General features: G+C 43.1%; 1 protein-coding gene across 2 annotated transcripts in view; it reads left to right on the top strand.

Moving 5' to 3' along the window:
• The first annotated feature begins 548 nt into the window (after positions 1 to 548).
• LOC120041646 (ubiquitin carboxyl-terminal hydrolase 7) overlaps positions 549 to 21,892 on the top strand; it is a 45,189-nt gene continuing 23,845 nt past the window's right edge. Inside the window, exons 1-8 of one of the 2 annotated variants that reach the window (XM_038986512.1) lie at positions 549 to 1,505; positions 11,282 to 11,383; positions 11,490 to 11,688; positions 13,109 to 13,247; positions 13,432 to 13,520; positions 14,858 to 14,966; positions 15,468 to 15,598; positions 16,362 to 16,416. In XM_038986512.1, the coding sequence (XP_038842440.1) occupies positions 1,424 to 1,505; positions 11,282 to 11,383; positions 11,490 to 11,688; positions 13,109 to 13,247; positions 13,432 to 13,520; positions 14,858 to 14,966; positions 15,468 to 15,598; positions 16,362 to 16,416 (906 nt within the window). In that variant the 5' untranslated portion in view covers positions 549 to 1,423. The remainder of the gene's footprint in view (positions 1,506 to 11,281; positions 11,384 to 11,489; positions 11,689 to 13,108; positions 13,248 to 13,431; positions 13,521 to 14,857; positions 14,967 to 15,467; positions 15,599 to 16,361; positions 16,417 to 21,892) is intronic. The other variant, XM_038986511.1, reaches the window with a different exon arrangement.

The following is a 21,892-nucleotide window of genomic DNA, read 5'->3' as shown; positions in this document are numbered from 1 at the left end:
TATTTCTGGTAAACGCTATAACCCAGGGGTGTCAAAATCCGGCCCATGGGTGTTTTTTTGGGGGGGGGGACGAAGGAACATACTTAATATAGTCTTACTTTAAAATGACTAAAACCAAATCAAAACTTTGTAAATTATAATTGACTTACATTCATACAGTTTCTTGACTGTGTCCAGCTTGCTAATAATCACCAAAAATGAAGGCTAGACAGTCAGGGAGCATAGAAAATTCAAAAAACGATGGATAAGAGGACAATTTTTTTCTCATTTTAACGGCGTGGAAATATAACCAATTTTCAGTGCGGCCCTCCGGACCTCGTTGAAGACCGAATGCGGCCCCCGGAGCAAAATGATTTTGACACCTCTGCTATAACCCGTTATACCAACTAACCTATAATATTAGCTAGGATTATATTTTTTTTACTGCCGTGAGTTGTAGCCTATGATTGCTGACCAGTATTTTGGTTAATGAAAAATACACAGTCCGTCAGCGAGCGACCCAGCGATTCTGCTGTGTGCGGGAGTGTTTAGATCTCCATGCGGATGTGACATTTCAGAGAAGAGCGCGACCGCCATTTTGAGTTTTTACCTCAAACTCAACATCACAAACCAAGGAAGCGGGTGAGAGGCTCTGGCTGTGACCGGGCACATTTCTTAATTGAACAGACGTTTGAAATGCGACAAGGTGCTGAATTTTGTTGCTAATAGTAATACGGTGGTTTAATGTGTGGGAAAGTCGATATCGGGCTGTGGCATCGCTATCACCCTAAACTTCTAAATTAGTGCTATTCCAAATTATAAGCAGGTTTGAATGGATAGCTTTTTTCTCTGCTCTCCCCCAGACGAGGGACAATCGGAGGAGCACACGGACTGGGAATATCGAAGGGAAAGTTGTATTTCAATGTGCATCGATAGTTTATGAACATTTGTTTTCCCTGATTGACTAATTTCGTTAGTTGGCTGCCTTGTGCCAGTTGGCTTTAAAGCAGGGCAACAGTATTTGTTTCTGACTGCAGGTCGTGAGTTGTCTTTCTCACTTAGCCAATTGCCCCATATTACCTGGGGTAAAGTCGGATTTATTTAATTCAACGGGTCTCCCTTTTTGGAGCCGTAGTCATCACCACCGTCAGCGACTTGCACCCATCAAGGCGCCGAGATTGGGCGAATAGCAAGCAAATACGTCCGCGTTTCTCTGCCTGCTCCCCCACCGACCTCCTCCCCTCAATCCCCGGCGCTGACGGGAGAAAAGGCCGAGGTTGTTTTAGAACAGGCCCAGCCACCAAGGTTCGACCTGTCTATTCCACCTCCGCACCCTCAAACACCTCACCAACAACCCAGAACCCGGCTCCCCACGGAACCAGCAACAGACAAGTTCGAGGGGAACAAAGACAACAGGCATCATCCCTTCACAACAGTTGCCAACATGAACCACCACCACACTCAACAACAGCAGCAGAAAGCCGGCGAGCAACAACTTAGCGAGCCCGAGGATATGGAGATGGAAGGTAAAAAGCCACGGGAAGGGACAATAAACTAAAACAATTACATTAAAATAGTTGAAGTGCATAGCTAGCGTGAACTGATCTATCGTTACTGTAAACATCAAGGCCTACCACAATGGTCACAACTCATTTTGCTGATGATGCGTCCATTGCAGCAGCATCTGACCTCGTTCGCTCGTTTAGTCAGTAGCCAACGTTAGCTAGCTAACTTAGTGTTGTTGACATGTCAAATACCAGCGTCATGGATGTAACTAGTTAGTTAACGTTGGACAACCCGGTAACTAGCCGAGACTCGCTAACTACATCACACATGCAACTGGCAGGTTAGCACATTCGCGGACTGATTTCTTGCACTCTCACTGTCTGACGTTAGCTAGCTAGCCAAGTTGGCGTGATAAACGTGGCGCAGTCAACTTGGTAGCCAACGTTAGGTAGCTACCGATGGTCAAAACATCCGTTTTGGTTTAACGTAAGCCAACTTGAGTGAAACATTACATAAACCACATGTTTTACAGTATATTTACAACCGCAATATCTCTGTCACCTAACAAGCTAACTTACAGTGATTATATTTTGATCAGTTGGCTAGTTAGCAATAGCATGTAAAATTCATTCATCGCGGTTAGCTAGCCTGCTAGTTGCCAAATAAACCGACTCAATAGCTCACTCACGCTACAAAATCGATCGTTTGTGCACGGTCACAGAGTTACGTTAACACAATTTTAGTCTGGATGTTACACCCCCCGTTCATGTTTGTAAACAGTAGCCCACTTAGCTAAAGTTAGCTTGTTTCACATGACTCTTTGAGCCTACGCATGCAGTTTTAACAATGGCAATTAATGACCCAGCAGTATTAGGGAAATGTTGCTATTTACTTACACCTTTGACTGACCAATTGGTAGGTTAGTTAGGTATTTTAGTGATCTCATGGCTACTGTGCGTTTACTATTTGTTTGCTAACTAGCCAACCCGACTGTGTAATGTATTTGTAATTAGCTAACTAACGTCAGCTATGCTTAGCCGCGAATCAACGAACGTTAGCCATGCTACAGTAGCCAGGTAACAAGGTGCGATCACTCAGTGGTCCAAATTCATCGCGTCACTCAGTTATGTTGTAAACAGTATATGTATAATTTAATAATTTGTATTTGTAATATAATTGTTTTGCTGTATTATGATTGTTAACTGAAAATGGTTATCCTTAGCTAGCGCTTAGTGAACGTTATAGGAGGCCTCTCCGTGGACGGGGGTGTGTGGCGATTCCAAGATGGTGGATACTTAGCTAGAATTTTAAAGCGATCAATTTGAAGCAGGGCCTTAGCTGTTTGTTTACGTTTTTATAAAGGAATGGTTTGCATCATCGTAATTGAGACTAGCATGTCATTTATGTGATGATCAAATGAGCTAGCTATACAGGAAATAATCATGTAGCTAGCTAGATAGCTAACTCATTTAGCAGTGGTGATATCTAAGTGAAAGACCAATTTCATTAGCTAGCAAAGAGGTACTAGCTAGCTTACAATTCAGTTAATCAACACAGATGCGTCAATTTGGTTTGCCATACATCAACGATAGTCTAAGCTAGCTGGCGAACTAACGTTACTGAAAAAAGCACTAGTGCCCAAAAGATGCCCGGAAATATTTAATGGTGCACAGCTAGATAGATGGCGTTAAGCCAAGTTTAGGATTTAGCCAACATAAGAACTCGAGGTGGGTGGCAGTACAGGGTTTATGTTTCTGCGGCAAGGCCTGCATGTGGAGGTTGCATCGACACAGCCAGCGCGCGGGGATTTGCTGCTTCATTGTATGAAGACAACGCGTGTGGCTCGCCATTTTTAATGATCCCCATTTGTTGGAGACAGTCAACAACATTTCTGACAGTTTAGCAATATTTTCGTCAATAGCATGCTCTTTAGCGTTTTGATCAATTGTGATGCATATGATGGAGATTATTCATCATTACCACAGGTGCATTAGTCTAACTGATAGAATCTCTGTTTGATTTATTTACACAACTGATGTTTGGATGAGCAGATTCAGGTCTAGCTGAGGTGCATGGACAAGAGGCCTAACACTGTAATAGTCATACAGTACAACCAGTTGGTTTACATTGGCACCTTGCCATTCTTATAACCATTTTAACATCTTACTAAATGTGCCTAACTTAACACCAGTGGTTATTCCTGGCCTGGCCCCTTTCCCATCCCAGCTGCTGAATACCATGCACTACTCTTACTAAATGTACCTAATTTAGCACCAGTGGTAAGCACTCCTACTCTTAGATGCAGGACAAACTGATCCTAGAGCAGCACTCCTACTGAGATGCAGAGGACAAACTGATCCTAGAGCAGCACTCCTACTGAGATGCAGGACAAACTGATCCTAGAGCAGCACTTCTACTGAGATGCAGGACAAACTGGTCCTAGAGCAGCACTCCTACTGAGATGCAGGACAAACTGATTCCAGAGCAGCACTCCTACTGAGATGTAGGACAAACTGATCCTAGAGCAGCACTCCTACTGAGATGCAGGACAAACTGATCCTAGAGCAGCACTCCTACTGAGGTGCAGGACAAACTGATCCTAGAGCAGCACTCCTACTGAGATGCAGGACAAACTGATCCTAGAGCAGCACTCCTACTGAGATGTAGGACAAACTGATCCTAGAGCAGCACTCCTACTGAGATGCAGGACAAACTGATCCTAGAGCAGCACTCCTACTGAGATGCAGGACAAACTGATCCTAGAGCAGCACTCCTGCTGAGATGCAGGACAAACTCTTCTGGAGACAAAAAAAACATAGTTTTAACAGCTTTTTCTTTTGTTACGTGTACAGTACCAGTCAAACGTTCGGACACACCTACTCATTCAAGGGTGTTTCTTTATTTTTACTATTTTACTAAATTGTAGAATAATAGTGAAGACATCAAAACTATGAAATAAAATATGGAATCGTGTAATTACCAAAAAAGTGTTAAACAAATCAAAATATATTTTATGTTTGAGATTATTCGAAGTAGCCACCCTTTGGGCTGATGAGTCCATATTTTGATGTACTTATATTATACATTGTATTTTCAGTCATAACTGAGCTTTTAAACCCTGCCCCCAGCTACTCTCAGTAAGATGTCTATTTCACCAGCCATGTTGGCGGGTGGTCAAGGCTCCAGTGTGAGCATTACACCTGCATTTGTGAGTAAAAAATAGTGAAGTTTTATCACATTTATTGCTAAATAAATGCTGCAGTAGCTGTTTTCAAAGTATTTCTGCTGTTTGTTTTTAAGTAGCAATTAAATGAATCGCAGATTTTTTTTAAATCTACCTGCTGCAGTGGCTTGTGGTCCAAAATGTAAAATTTTTGCCCGATCCCACCCATCTCTCTAAACCGCTTTCTTGTGATTTCCTCGTGCCATATATTTTTCAACTGCTGTGATGTTTCGTATACATTCTGAACCTGAGGTTAATGATCAGTGTTTTTACTAAAAGTATTATATGGTTGATTTACGGTTTTCCGACTCTCCCAACAGCGCTATTTGTTAGGGTTAACTTTAGATTCATGTTTAGATTTTTCAGCCATTCTTCAACCTGTGACCACAAACACGCTACATGGAGGCAATACCAAAATAAGTGATCTAATGCTTAACTTTTCATAGCAACATCTATTGGCCCATTCCCTACATAGTGACCTGGTGAAAAGTATTGCTCCAATGTTTCCGCTTCGCTCGTTTTGCTGTGGTGCTGCGCCACGGCAACAACCATTGCCGCCACGGCAACAACATATGAAACATGAACAAATATTTCTGCTGAGGTGCAAAACAAGTAAATAATAATATCTAACAACCCCATATATAGTAGAATAGTTTATCTATTTACCTTGTCGGCTTGTTGTTCTATGCTAGATAAATATTCCTCTCGTGGCTCATTCCTGTTCTCAGTGTCATAGGGAGGGAAAACATTCTGTGCAAGAAGTCAATGCACAACAATTCTTGCAATCTCAAAAAAACAGCAGTTTTAATGGCTTTTGTTCAAAAAAGAGAGAAATCCCAGCTTTCCAGTCCTACTTGATTTATTTCTCAACTCCTAAATATGCGCGAACGTCGCCATTTTAAACCCAGGATGTTTAGCAGAAGCGTGTTAACACTGGCATGTGCCTGGGAGAGAGTGGGGCGAAATATATCGTCTGTCAATTGTAGGGTGACTTGGGGTACAACGTCTCTCTACCTCCAATTTTAATTTCTTTGGAATGACTTAAAAAATTGTGAGACCGATAATATTTTTTGTTGAGCAAGAGTAGTGGAAACCAGGGAAAGTGTTGGGGGGGATCGTGACGAAGTGGTTTCTGTGAGAAGTACAGGCTCAGGTGGCGATTTACCCCAAGTTACCCTAACAAGTAGGCCTACATTATTTTCAGTGTTTATGCAAGTTTTTTGAGGACATAAAATTAATCATTATGATAATAAATAGTTAAAAGATTACCAGATCTCAGATGTACCAGATGTAATGGTAAGCTCCCGAGTGGCGCAGCGGTCTGCATCTGCGTCACTCCAGTACCTGGTTCGAATCCAGGTTGTATCACAACCGGCCGTGATTGGGAGTCCCATAGGGCGGCGCACAATTGGCCCAGCATCGTCCGGGGTAGGCCATCATTGTAAATAAGAATTTGTTCATAACTGACTTGCCTAGTTAAAAAAAAAGGACATTCTACTCAAATTAATGAAAATTAGTATGCCGACACCATCTAAAAATGGAATGCCCACCTCCAAAAACTTGCCCAATAACACATTGGTAAAATTATTTGTTAAAATTATTAACGTAATGTGCCATGTTCAGTATATGAAATGGGTGGCAGGTAGCCTAGTGGTTAGAGAATTGGACTAGTAACCAGAAGGTTGCAAGATCGAATCCCCGAGCTGACAAGGTAAAAACCTGTCGTTCTGCCCCTGGACAAGGCAGTTAACCCAATGTTCCTAAGCACCAGAACTGAGTGCACTATATAGGGAGCCATTGGAGCTCCTCATCCTTCAACATAAGAATTATAGGAAGGACCCCCCCCCCCCCCGACTGCTACACATTATTCCGGAGGATACTGTATTGCTCTATGTAGGGAGTCTTCAATTGCTGCTTTTATTTGGCCTCCCCAAGTTTTCTGAGTAACATTTTTTATATATTTTTTATTTTATTTTAGTTGTTGGACTTAAAATACTGTAAAAACACCAGGAAATCAGCTCCAAGTAAATAACTATTTGAGAAATCTGTTCCCAGGTATTCCCACGCGTAGTAGAGAGACGTGATCGTTTACAAATCTAAGGTTTGAAATGGTTATGTTTTAGTCAAACATTATATCTGTTTTTGCTTCTTGCAGTCAATTTTCAATCTACAAATTATTTATAAGTATATTTTTTATTGAAGCTTTTATTTAACTTGGCAAGTCAGTTAAGAACAAATTCTTAAATTACAGTGACGGACTACCCCGGCCAAACCCTAACCCGGACGACGCTGGGCAAATAGTGCACCACCCTATAGGACTCCCAATCACGGCCGGTTGTGATCCATCCCAGGATTGAACCAGGGTCTGTAGTGACGCTTCTAGCACTGAGATGCAGTGCCTTAGACCGCTGTGCCATCTGGGATCCCACTCGGGAGCCTGGCCCCCTGAAAAGCCACTCAAGAAGAAAATGGGCCCGTGGCTGAATCTAGTTGAGGATCCCTGGAATAGGGAATCATCAGGGACGCAGGCTGAGTGACACATGTCGTTAGCTGCCTGTAATCCACTTGGAAAAATTAGGCCAGTCTCGTGAGCGTGGCTCACTGGGGCTCCGTATATATACACACACACACACACAGACTCGGTACATGCAACCAGGCTCTCTCACACAGACACAGAAGGGCCAGTATAGGGAAGAGATGACACGCATACTGCTAGGGTAGGTAAGGACACACTAATATATATATATATATGTATGAGATGCTTTTCTGTCATTCAAACTGACTGTAGAATTGCTAACAGAGACGAGGTATACTTCACTGATTCTCAAATGGCTCCCTATTCTCTACACCTTCCCTAGGGGCCCTGGTTAAAAGTAGTCCGCTATGTAGGGAATAGTGTGCCATTGGGCTCTGGTTAAAAGTAGTGCACTATATAGGGAATAGGGTGCCGTTTGAGATACAGACTTCCTGTGTTCTTCTTCAGTAGACATCTTAGTTGTGATTGATGAGACTAGTCCCAGGCTCTTTGTCTGGGTAATTACCTGCCTGAGTTTCTCCTGTCCCCTTCCTAAAGCAGCTACACAGGCTTGTGTGTGTCAGTGGAGCTCACAGCTTAATCCTTCATTGTTACTAATTACCAGACTGCTGTAGTCGACTGCCACACGCTGCTGCTGCGGCGATGACACTGCCTCAGCACTACAGTGTTCTACCTGATGGTTAAAGATGACGAGACAGTGTCCGCATCCTAAATAGGGCACTACTTTAGACCAGAGCCCTATGTAGGGAATAGGGTGCCATAGTGCTCTACTTTAGACCAGAGCCCTATGTAGGGAATAGGGTGCCATAGTGCACTACTTTAGACCAGAGCCCTATGTAGGGAATAGGGTGCCATAGTGCGCTACTTTAGACCAGACCCCTATGTAGGGAATAGGGTGCCATAGTGCACTACTTTAGACCAGACCCCTATGTAGGGAATAGGGTGCCATAGTGCGCTACTTTAGACCAGACCCCTATTAGGGAATAGGGTGCCATAGTGCACTACTTTAGACCAGAGCTCTATGTAGGGAATAGGGTGCTATTTTGGATGCGGGCAGCATGTTTAGATTGCAGGGAAATTAACTTCTGTTCTAAATATTAAACACAGACATCACAAGGAAACCACAATACAGATCAGTGTTTTAAACTGACCCAGTCATCATAACTATAATACAGATCAGTGTTTTAAACTGACCCAGTCATCATAACCACAATACAGATCAGTGTTTTAAACTGACCCAGTCATCATAACCACAATACAGATCAGTGTTTTAAACTGACCCAGTCATCATAACCACAATACAGATCAGTGTTTTAAACTGACCCAGTCATCATAACCACAATACAGATCAGTGTTTTAAACTGACCCAGTCATCATAACTATAATACAGATCAGTGTTTTAAACTGACCCAGTCATCATAACCACAATACAGATCAGTGTTTTAAACTGACCCAGTCATCATAACCACAATACAGATCAGTGTTTTAAACTGACCCAGTCATCATAACCACAATACAGATCAGTGTTTTAACCTGACCCAGTCATCATAACCACAATACAGATCAGTGTTTTAAACTGACCGTCATCATAACCACAATACAGATCAGTGTTTTAAACTGACCCAGTCATCATAACTATAATACAGATCAGTGTTTTAACCTGACCCAGTCATCATAACCACAATACAGATCAGTGTTTTAACCTGACCCAGTCATCATAACCACAATACAGATCAGTGTTTTAAACTGACCCAGTCATCATAACCACAATACAGATCAGTGTTTTAACCTGACCCAGTCATCATAACCACAATACAGATCAGTGTTTTAAACTGACCCAGTCATCATAACCACAATACAGATCAGTGTTTTAACCTGACCCAGTCATCATAACCACAATACAGATCAGTGTTTTAAACTGACCGTCATCATAACCACAATACAGATCAGTGTTTTAAACTGACCCAGTCATCATAACTATAATACAGATCAGTGTTTTAACCTGACCCAGTCATCATAACCACAATACAGATCAGTGTTTTAACCTGACCCAGTCATCATAACCACAATACAGATCAGTGTTTTAAACTGACCCAGTCATCATAACTATAATACAGATCAGTGTTTTAAACTGTCCCAGTCATCATAACTATAATACAGATCAGTGTTTTAACCTGACCCAGTCATCATAACCACAATACAGATCAGTGTTTTAACCTGACCCAGTCATCATAACCACAATACAGATCAGTGTTTTAAACTGACCCAGTCATCATAACTATAATACAGATCAGTGTTTTAAACTGACCCAGTCATCATAACCACAGTACAGATCAGTGTTTTTAACCTGACCCAGTCATCATAACCACAATACAGATCAGTGTTTTAAACTGACCCAGTCATCATAACCACAATACAGATCAGTGTTTTAAACTGACCCAGTCATCATAACTATAATACAGATCAGTGTTTTAACCTGACCCAGTCATCATAACCACAATACAGATCAGTGTTTTAACCTGACCCAGTCATCATAACCACAATACAGATCAGTGTTTTAACCTGACCCAGTCATCATAACCACAATACAGATCAGTGTTTTAAACTGACCCAGTCATCATAACTATAATACAGATCAGTGTTTTAAACTGACCCAGTCATCATAACTATAATACAGATCAGTGTTTTAACCTGACCCAGTCATCATAACCACAATACAGATCAGTGTTTTAAACTGACCCAGTCATCATAACCACAATACAGATCAGTGTTTTAACCTGACCCAGTCATCATAACCACAATACAGATCAGTGTTTTAAACTGACCCAGTCATCATAACTATAATACAGATCAGTGTTTTAAACTGACCCAGTCATCATAACCACAGTACAGATCAGTGTTTTTAACCTGACCCAGTCATCATAACCACAATACAGATCAGTGTTTTTAACCTGACCCAGTCATCATAACCACAATACAGATCAGTGTTTTAAACTGACCCAGTCATCATAACCACAATACAGATCAGTGTTTTAAACTGACCCAGTCATCATAACCACAATACAGATCAGTGTTTTAAACTGACCCAGTCATCATAACCACAATACAGATCAGTGTTTTAAACTGACCCAGTCATCATAACCACAATACAGATCAGTGTTTTAAACTGACCCAGTCATCATAACCACAATACAGATCAGTGTTTTAAACTGACCCAGTCATCATTACCACAATACAGATCAGTGTTTTAAACTGACCCAGTCATCATAACTATAATACAGATCAGTGTTTTAAACTGACCCAGTCATCATAACCACAGTACTGATCAGTGTTTTAAACTGACCCAGTCATCATTACCACAGTACTGATCAGTGTTTTAAACTGACCCAGTCATCATAACCACAATACAGATCAGTGTTTTAAATTGACCCAGTCATCATAACTATAATACAGATCAGTGTTTTAAACTGACCCAGTCATCATAACTATAAACAGAAGACGCTGATGTTTCAGGAACCAAAATGTTTCTCTGCACCTTTTCTAGTTATGGATGTTTGTTGTATCTCTGTTGGGCATCATGCTGAAATAACATGCTGGTTGACGTTGAGCCTCTATTTGAAGGGGATCATTCCTAGCTAGTGGACTGTGTGTATCTTCCCCTTCATATCATCATCATACCAGTGAGAAACAACATATTTCTGTTAGGGCCGGGACGATGCCTGTATCGCAGTATTTTTTTCCATGGCAAAAAAATGAAAACACGAACCAGACTAAATGTATTTGTAACATACAGCAGGTTTTTAAAAGGACAATGTGATGTAGCTTGGAAAATACATGACTCTGGATGACAACATAATGATGGTAGTTTCCAACATCAGGGCTGTTTTCCTAAAGAAGTTAAATCCACCTCGCGTTTTGTTTCCTTGACCATGATACTAAGGAGTATCACCCTGCTGGTTTCTTCCAGCCCTGATATCTCTGTTTGTTTATCTGACGATCGTCTTCCTCTCTGTGTGTGTGTGTGTGTGTGTGTGCAGCTGGGGACACAGACGATCCCCCGAGAATCCCAGCCAACCCGGTGATTAACGGGAACGTTGCCATGGCAGACGGACACAACACAGAGGAGGACATGGAGGATGGTGAGGAGGACTCACCTGCACACACTGATGGAGACACACACACTGATGGAGACACACACACACACACACTGATGGACACACACTGACCCTCCTCTCCTGTATCTAGATACCAGCTGGCGGTCGGAGGCGACGTGTCGTTTTGTGGTGGAGAGGTTCAGCCGGCTGAGTGAGTCTGTTCTCAGCCCTTCCTGCTTCGTCAGGAACCTGCCCTGGAAGATCATGGTGATGCCTCGTTTCTACCCAGACCGGCCGCACCAGAAGAGTGTTGGCTTCTTCCTGCAGTGTAACGCAGACTCCGACTCCACGTAAGTCACATGACACACACACACACACACACACACACACACACACACACACACACACACACACACACACACACAGGGGACCAACGCCTTACTCATTAGGCCCTTAGTGCACACACACACAGCATGCAGGCAGAGACCCTGATCAACACACACACACAGAGAAACACAGCATTGCTTCATTTCTCTTAGGCCCTGTTTCTAGCGACTACCTCATGGTATTTGTATCCTGGTGACTCCATGGACGTCACATGATACAGACAGACGTCATGGGTGGGATCTGAACCCCGGCCTCCCGCTGGGGAAACCAACTGAACCGTTCATTAGGACAAGGCATTTCATCTTGGGTCGAGGGTGACGCTGGTTTTGAAGTTGTAGGCAGGGTGACTTGAACTCATCACGAGAGCGTGAGTCCGACTCACCTCCGCTACACACACACACACACACACACACGATTACTTTCCCCATCAGACTTTTTATGGTGGAAACACTGCCTTAGCTCATGTGTGTGGTGTAATATTTAAATGTGTCCCCCTGCTAGGTCCTGGTCGTGCCATGCTGAAGTAGTTTCCTGGTGTAACGTGTAAATGTGTCCCCCTGCTAGGTCCTGGTCGTGCCATGCTGAAGTAGTTTCCTGGTGTAACGTGTAAATGTGTCCCCCTGCTAGGTCTTGGTCGTGCCATGCTGAAGTAGTTTCCTGTTGTAACGTTTAAATGTGTCCCCCTGCTAGGTCCTGGTCGTGCCATGCTGAAGTAGTTTCCTGTTGTAACGTTTAAATGTGTCCCCCTGCTAGGTCCTGGTCGTGCCATGCTGAAGTAGTTTCCTGGTGTAACGTGTAAATGTGTCCCCCTGCTAGGTCCTGGTCGTGCCATGCTGAAGTAGTTTCCTGGTGTAACGTGTAAATGTGTCCCCCTGCTAGGTCCTGGTCGTGCCATGCTGAAGTAGTTTCCTGGTGTAACGTGTAAATGTGTCCCCCTGCTAGGTCTTGGTCGTGCCATGCTGAAGTAGTTTCCTGTTGTAACGTGTAAATGTGTCCCCCTGCTAGGTCCTGGTCGTGCCATGCTGAAGTAGTTTCCTGTTGTAACGTTTAAATGTGTCCCCCTGCTAGGTCCTGGTCGTGCCATGCTGAAGTAGTTTCCTGTTGTAACGTTTAAATGTGTCCCCCTGCTAGGTCCTGGTCGTGCCATGCTGAAGTAGATTCCTGGTGTAACGTGTAAATGTGTCCCCCTGCTAGGTCCTGGTCGTGCCATGCTGAAGTAGTTTCCTGGTGTAACGTGTAAATGTGTCCCCCTGCTAGGTCCTGGTCGTGCCATGCTGAAGTAGATTCCTGGTGTAACGTGTAAATGTGTCCCCCTGCTAGGTCCTGGTCGTGCCATGCTGAAGTAGTTTCCTGGTGTAACGTGTAAATGTGTCCCCCTGCTAGGTCCTGGTCGTGCCATGCTCAGGCCATGCTGAAGATCATCAACTATAAGGACGATGAGAAGTCGTTCAGCCGCAGAATCAGCCACCTCTTCTTCCACAAGGAGAACGACTGGGGCTTCTCTAACTTCATGTCCTGGAGCGTGAGTACCACACACACACACACACACACACACACACACACACACACCGGTACAGACACACACACACCGGTACAGACACACACACACCGGTACAGACACACACACACACCGGGATACACTGGTGTGTGTATATATACACGTACAGACACAGCCAACATAATTTTCCTCCGGTGTGTGTTTTCAGGATGTGACTGATCCAGAGAGAGGCTTTGTGGAGGATGATAAAGTCTCCTTTGAAGTCTACGTGCAGGCGGACGCTCCTCACGGAGTGGCGTGAGTCTTGATTCCTCACTTCTCTCCTTCCCTCTTCTATCTCACCCTCTCTTTTTCTCTCTCCTTCCCTCTCTCTCTCGTTCTCTCTCTCTCTCGCTCTCTCTCTTTCTCTCTCTCTTTATCGTTCTCTCTCCTTCTCGTTCTCTCTCTCCTTCTCATTCCCTCTTTGCTGTCCTCTCTCACCTCTGTGTTTTGGCACCATTGGCCAGTTCACCAGATGTTTGGAATAATGAGAACACAATACCTTGAACCAGTTCTATTTAGTGGTGTCTTGAATTTGAAGTATCTTTTTAAAAGCTTGATTTTTAAGATTGTTCAATTTCTAGTGACTTGACCGTAGATCCTGTGATCCTGACATCAATGTGTGGTTGTAAACTTACCCCCGTGTCCCAGTGTAGTTGGGTTAACCCAGGGGTGGTGGGCAATTCCAGTCCTCGAGGGCCTGATGTCAGTCTTGCCCCAGCTAACACACCTGACTCCAATAATCACCTAAATCATGATCTTCAGTGTAGAATGACATTTGATTAATCCGCTGTGTTTTCTAGGGATGGAGACAAAGTGTGGCACCAATCAGGTCCTCAAGGACTGGAGTTACCCACCCCTGGTTTAGAGCAGGGCTGTCCAACCCTCTTCCTGTCCAACCCTCTTCCTGGAGTTACCCACCCCTGGTTTAGAGCAGGGCTGTCCAACCCTCTTCCTGGAGTTACCCACCCCTGGTTTAGAGCAGGGCTGTCCAACCCTCTTCCTGTCCACCCCTCTTCCTGGAGTTACCCACCCCTGGTTTAGAGCAGGGCTGTCCAACCCTCTTCCTGGAGTTACCCACTCCTGGTTTAGAGCAGGGCTGTCCAACCCTCTTCCTGGAGTTACTCACCCCTGGTTTAGAGCAGGGCTGTCCAACCCTCTTCCTGGAGTTACTCACCCCTGGTTTAGAGCAGGGCTGTCCAACCCTCTTCCTGGAGTTACTCACCCCTGGTTTAGAGCAGGGCTGTCCAACCCTCTTCCTGTCCAACCCTCTTCCTGTCCAACCCTCTTCCTGGAGTTGCCCACCTCTGGTTTAGAGCAGGGCTGTCCAACCCTCTTCCTGTCCAACCCTCTTCCTGGAGTTGCCCACCCCTGGTTGAGCAGGGCTGTCCAACCCTCTTCCTGTCCAACCCTCTTCCTGGAGTTGCCCACCCCTGGTTTAGAGCATGGCTGTCCAACCCTCTTCCTGGAGTTACCCACCCCTGGTTTAGAGCAGGGCTGTCCAACCCTCTTCCTGGAGTTACCCACCCCTGGTTTAACCCATTCATATCGTGTGTGTAGTTGTGTTAACCCCTTGCTGTCCTGTGTGTGTGCAGGTGGGACTCAAAGAAACACACCGGCTACGTGGGTCTGAAGAACCAGGGAGCGACATGTTATATGAACAGCCTCCTACAGACCCTGTTCTTCACCAACCAGCTACGGAGGGTCAGTGAGACAACTAACTACCACTGTCATACTACGCTCAAGTGTGTGTAACACCCCTCTCCTCTGTGCCTACCAGGCGGTGTATATGATGTCTATACAGGGAGATGACTCTTTTGAGAGAGTGTGAATGTTTGTGTGTCTAACCCTCCTCTCTCCTGTACCAGGCGGTGTACATGATGTCTACAGAGGGAGACGACTCTTCTGAGAGTGTTTGTGTGTCTAACCCCTCCCCTCTCTCTCTTGTACCAGGCGGTGTACATGATGCCTACAGAGGGAGACGACTCGTCTAAGAGTGTTTGTGTGTCTAAAAACTCCCCTCTCTCTCCTGTACCAGGCGGTGTACATGATGTCTACAGAGGGAGACGACTCTTCTGAGAGTGTTTGTGTGTCTAACCCTCCTCTCTCCTGTACCAGGCGGTGTACATGATGCCTACAGAGGGAGATGACTCGTCTAAGAGTGTTTGTGTGTCTAACCCCTCCCCTCTCTCTCTCCTGTACCAGGCGGTGTACATGATGCCTACAGAGGGAGACGACTCGTCTAAGAGTGTTCCGCTGGCTCTACAGAGGGTTTTCTATGAGCTGCAGCACAGTGACAAGCCCGTCGGCACCAAGAAACTCACCAAGTCCTTTGGGTAGGTGCCAGGACCCCTCAGCTGGCAACGCTGCAGGAGAAAAGAGATGACCGACCGATTGATTAATCAATGAGACTGGAAGGGAACTATCTGATTTTGTCTGAGAAACGCTTGTTTTCATTTTCCATTGCTAAATGTTTTTGCTACGGTGTGCACTAATGAATAGTGACTACAGTGATAGACCCTGGTAATAAGTCACATTGTCCTGATCAAGTGACGCTTTGCATCATGTTCAATTATGGGTCAATGATTAAACATGGTGGTTTTGTGACTGTAGTTGACAGATTGTGAATGTGTTGTTTAAAACATGGTGACTGTGACTGTAGTTGACAGTGAATGTGTTGTTTAAAACATGGTGACTGTGAATGTGTTGTTTAAAACATGGTGACAGTGAATGTGTTGTTTAAAACATGGCTGTATTGTGACTGAAGTTGATTGTGAATGTGTTTAAAACATGGCGACTGTGACAGTAGTTGACAGTGAATGTGTTGTTTAAAACATGGTGACTGTGACAGTAGTTGACAGAGAATGTGTTGTTTAAAACATGGTGACTGTGACAGTAGTTGACAGATTGTGAATGTGTTGTTTAAAACATGGTGACTGTGACAGTAGTTGACAGGGTGTTGTTTAAAACATGGTGACTGTGACAGTAGTTGACAGTGAATGTGTTGTTTAAAACATGGTGACAGTAGTTGACAGTGAATGTGTTGTCTAAAACATGGTGACTGTGACAGTAGTTGACAGCGTGTTGTTTTCTGTGTAGGTGGGAGACATTAGACAGCTTCATGCAACATGACGTTCAGGAGCTCTGCAGAGTGGTGAGTAGTTGTTCTGTGTGTGTGTGTTCGTTCAGTAGTGTGTGTTTTCAGGCCTCTACATTTAAAAATGTTGGTTGCACCATACAAAATCTAGGAGCACCAGACCAGATCTTAAGTTTTGTTTGTGTATTTTTCTTTAGGTTTTCTATACCAGCTGAAAATACAATCATTTTTGGTTATTGAAGAGATATTTCACAGCGGTTTAGATGGTACAATTATTCTCTACACTATAAATTGCTTGTTTGGTCACAAACTGAAATTAGGCGAGCTATTTGAATTTTAGCCACCAGGAAATGATGGAGTGATTTCTGCATATTGACCCTACAAATTGATTGAGTTACAGCCTATTTTGGGTCTATATGAATTATAGCTACTTTCGAAGCACAGGTTGAGACCTAGAAACTAATATGTAACACTGTAAATACATTAGTTTATTATAAAAGCTGAAAAATTTGATGAAAAATACATGCCATTTCAATTACAAAATAATTTGTGGAAAATTATGTTTCTACATTGTGTAAAAGCACAATTTTCCTATTGAGAAACGTTACATTGAAAAAGGTACACTGTCTCTTTAAGAACGTCTGGTTGGTGATGATGACATGCAAGATGTCTGTCATTACTATGATCCTTGATCTCCTGAAGAAGCTTTACCTGTCTGTCTGTGTCCCCAGATGTCTGGATATACTAAAGTTACCAGGTTATTAACTAGCTAGCCAATGACCGAACATGACTGAACATCGTGTAAACAAATGGTTAACGATGTCGAAGTGCAAGTCGTTTTTAGAACGGTCCGTGACGTGGTTTATGAATGTTTTTAATGTGGTTCCCGGAAAATCCGCTATAGGAAGATTCAAATGCTGCTGGTCAGATATTTTGACCTGGTTGGGTCAGAACCAAGATGTTTTCACTATAGTAATGGGTCAGAACCAAGATGTTTTCACTATAGTAATGGGTCAGAACCAAGATGTTTTCTCTGTAGTAATGGGTCAGATCTTTTGACCTGGTTGGGTCAGAACCAATATGTTTTCACTATAGTAATGGGTCAGAACCAAGATATTTTTACTGTAGTAATGGGTCAGATCTTTTGACCTGGTTGGGTCAGAACCAAGATGTTTTCACTATAGTAATGGGTCATATCAGAACCAAGATGTTTTCTCTGTAGTAATGGGTCAGATCAGAACCAAGATGTTTTCACTGTAGTAATGGGTCAGATCTTTTGACCTGGTTGGGTTAGAACCAAGATGTTTTCACTATAGTAATGGGCCAGAACCAAGATGTTTTCACTATAGTAATGGGTCAGAACCAAGATGTTTTCTCTATAGTAATGGGTCAGAACCAAGATGTTTTCACTATAGTAATGGGCCAGAACCAAGATGTTTTCTCTCTAGTAATGGGTCAGATCTTTTGACCTGGTTGGGTTAGAATCAAGATGTTTTCTCTATAGTAATGGGTCAGATATTTTGACCTGGTTGGGTCAGAACCAAGATGTTTTCTCTGTAGTAATGGTGCAACCATGACGCTGATGAATCTGCACTGACTTGTCTAAGGCAGTCAGAAACACTGGTACAGTCAAGCCTTATCATTACAACAATTATTATCAGGAAGATCATTTTCGTAGTCACACAGTGCTCCCAAAATTAAACTGCTGGTCACACAGCAAAATATTGTCACGTATGTGACCGATTTGGTCGCACTTTAGATCCCTATGTGTTTGTGTTGTTTCCAAAGTGTGCGTGTGTGTGTGTGTGTGTTCAAATCTAATTTTATGTGTCACGTGCCGAGTACCACAGGTGGTGAGCTTACCGTGAAATGGTTACTTACAAGGCCTTAACCAACAAGGCAGAGTTGTAAGAAATGATCTAAAGGAAAGATAGTAACGAGGCTGTATACAAGGAGTACCGGTACCGAGTCACTATGCAGGGGAACCAGGTAGTTGAGGTAATATGTAGGTATTGGTAAAGGTCACTAGGCCATCAGGATAGATAAGAGTAGCAGCAGTGAATGTGAAGGAATGTGTGTGTTGCGTCAATGTGTGTGTTGGAGTGTCAGTGTAGTATGTGTGAGTGTGTGGTAAGAGTCCAGTGAGTGTACATCGAGCCCGTGCAAGAGAGGCAAGGTAGCCATTTGATTAGATGGTCAGGAGTCTTATGGCTTGGGGGTAGTAGCTGTTTAGGAGCCTTTTGGTCACAGACTCCGGAACCACTTGCCGTGCGGTGGTCTATGACTTGGGTGGCTGGAGACCTAGATACGTTTTAGGGCCTTCTGACACCGCCTGGTATAGAGGTCCTGGATGGCAGGGAGTACGCACTACCCTCTGTAGCACTTTGCGGTCAAATGTCGAGCAATTACCATACCCAAGCGGTGATGCAACCAGTCAGGATGCTCTCGATGGTGCAGCTGTAGAACTTTTTGAGGATCTGAGGTCCCGTGCCATGTTCGTTAAATAACGTGTCTGTGTTCCTTCCGTAACGTGTCTGTGTTCCTTCCGTAACGTGTCTGTGTTCCTTCCGTAACGTGTCTGTGTTCCTTCCGTAACGTGTCTGTGTGTGTTCCTTCCGTAACGTGTCTGTGTGTGTTCCTTCCGTAACGTGTCTGTGTGTGTTCCTTCCGTAACGTGTCTGTGTGTTCCTTCCGTAACGTGTCTGTGTGTGTTCCTTCCGTAACGTGTCTGTGTGTGTTCCTTCCGTAACGTGTCTGTGTGTGTTCCTTCCGTAACGTGTCTGTGTGTGTTCCTTCCGTAACGTGTCTGTGTGTGTTCCTTCCGTAACGTGTCTGTGTGTGTTCCTTCCGTAACGTGTCTGTGTGTGTTCCTTCCGTAACGTGTCTGTGTGTGTTCCTTCCGTAACGTGTCTGTGTGTGTTCCTTCCGTAACGTGTCTGTGTGTGTTCCTTCCGTAACGTGTCTGTGTGTGTTCCTTCCGTAACGTGTCTGTGTGTGTTCCTTCCGTAACGTGTCTGTGTGTGTTCCTTCCGTAACGTGTCTGTGTGTGTTCCTTCCGTAACGTGTCTGTGTGTGTTCCTTCCGTAACGTGTGTCTGTGTGTGTTCCTTCCGTAACGTGTGTCTGTGTGTGTTCCTTCCGTAACGTGTGTCTGTGTGTGTTCCTTCCGTAACGTGTGTCTGTGTGTGTTCCTTCCGTAACGTGTGTCTGTGTGTGTTCCTTCCGTAACGTGTGTCTGTGTGTGTTCCTTCCGTAACGTGTGTCTGTGTGTGTTCCTTCCGTAACGTGTGTCTGTGTGTGTTCCTTCCGTAACGTGTGTCTGTGTGTGTTCCTTCCGTAACGTGTGTCTGTGTGTGTTCCTTCCGTAACGTGTGTCTGTGTGTGTTCCTTCCGTAACGTGTGTCTGTGTGTGTTCCTTCCGTAACGTGTGTCTGTGTGTGTTCCTTCCGTAACGTGTGTCTGTGTGTGTTCCTTCCGTAACGTGTGTCTGTGTGTGTTCCTTCCGTAACGTGTGTCTGTGTGTGTTCCTTCCGTAACGTGTGTCTGTGTGTGTTCCTTCCGTAACGTGTGTGTTCCTTCCGTAACGTGTGTCTGTGTGTGTTCCTTCCGTAACGTGTGTGTTCCTTCCGTAACGTGTGTCTGTGTGTGTTCCTTCCGTAACGTGTGTGTTCCTTCCGTAACGTGTGTCTGTGTGTGTTCCTTCCGTAACGTGTGTCTGTGTGTGTTCCTTCCGTAACGTGTGTCTGTGTGTGTTCCTTCCGTAACGGTGTCTGTGTTCCATCCCAGAGTATGTGAGCGGAGTTGAATGGTGGGAAATCCCGCTCAGCGCTCCACGGTCCTTTCCTCACAGGGAAACAAACAAAACAACTGTCGCTCCAAATCCGCTCCGTTCATTAAAATCACTATTTAACCAGCAGCCATCTATTTGTTTGTGAATACCTGAACCTACCATTTTGGTTTTGAAGTATTGAAACCAAAACCATATGGATTTGGATGAAAAGTATTATAATAAACATGAAAAGGTGATTGTAAGAAGCACTCATCATTTCAAATAGGCGACATGTCATATTAAACAGTATATTAACACTCTGAATAGGCTTCATGTCATATTAAACAGCATATAAACACTGAATAGTCTACGTCATATTAAACAGTATATTAACACTCTGAATAGGCTACATGTCATATTAAACAGCATATTAACACTGAATAGACTACATGTCATATTAAACAGCATATTAACACTCTGAATAGGCTACATGTCATATTAAACAGCATATTAACACTCTGAATAGGCTACATGTCATATTAAACAGTATATTAACACTGAATAGACTACATGTCATATTAAACAGCATATTAACACTCTGAATAGGCTACATGTCATATTAAACAGTATATTAACACTCTGAATAGGCTACATGTCATATTAAACAGCATATTAACACTCTGAATAGGTTACATGTCATATTAAACAGTATATTAACACTGACTTAAATGTAATGTAATGTAATGAATAGGCGACATGTCATATTAAACAGCATATTAACACTGAATAGGCCACATGTCATATTAAACAGCATATTAACACTGAATAGGCTACATGTCATATTAAACAGCATATTAACACTGAATAGGCTACATGTCATATTAAACAGCATATTAACACTGAATAGGCTACATGTCATATTAAACAGCATATTAACACTGAATAGGCTACATGTCATATTAAACAGTATATTAACACTGAATAGACTACATTTCATATTAAACAGCATATAAACACTGAATAGGCTACATGTCATATTAAACACTCTGAATAGGCTACATGTCATATTAAACAGTATATTAACACTCTGAATAGGCTACATGTCATATTAAACAGCATATTAACACTCTGAATAGGTTACATGTCATATTAAACAGTATATTAACACTCTGAATAGGCTACATGTCATATTAAACAGCATATTAACACTCTGAATAGGCTACATGTCATATTAAACAGTATATTAACACTGAATAGGCTACATGTCATATTAAACAGCATATTAACACTCTGAATAGGCTACATGTCATATTAAACAGTATATTAACACTCTGAATAGGCTACATGTCATATTAAACAGCATATTAACACTCTGAATAGGCTACATGTCATATTAAACAGCATATAAACACTGACTTAAATGTAATGTAATGAATAGGCGACATGTCATATTAAACAGCATATTAACACTGAATAGGCTACATGTCATATTAAACAGCATATTAACACTGAATAGGCTACATGTCATATTAAACAGCATATTAACACTCTGAATAGGCTACATGTCATATTAAACAGCATATTAACACTCTGAATAGGCTACATGTCATATTAAACAGCATATTAACACTGAATAGGCTACATGTCATATTAAACAGCATATTAACACTGAATAGGCTACATGTCATATTAAACAGCATATTAACACTGAATAGGCTACATGTCATATTAAACAGCATATTAACACTCTGAATAGGCTACATGT

Source organism: Salvelinus namaycush, unplaced genomic scaffold (genome assembly GCF_016432855.1).
Source record: "Salvelinus namaycush isolate Seneca unplaced genomic scaffold, SaNama_1.0 Scaffold5, whole genome shotgun sequence".
NCBI lineage: Eukaryota > Metazoa > Chordata > Actinopteri > Salmoniformes > Salmonidae > Salvelinus > Salvelinus namaycush.
This window is presented reverse-complemented; position numbering and strand designations above follow the sequence as displayed.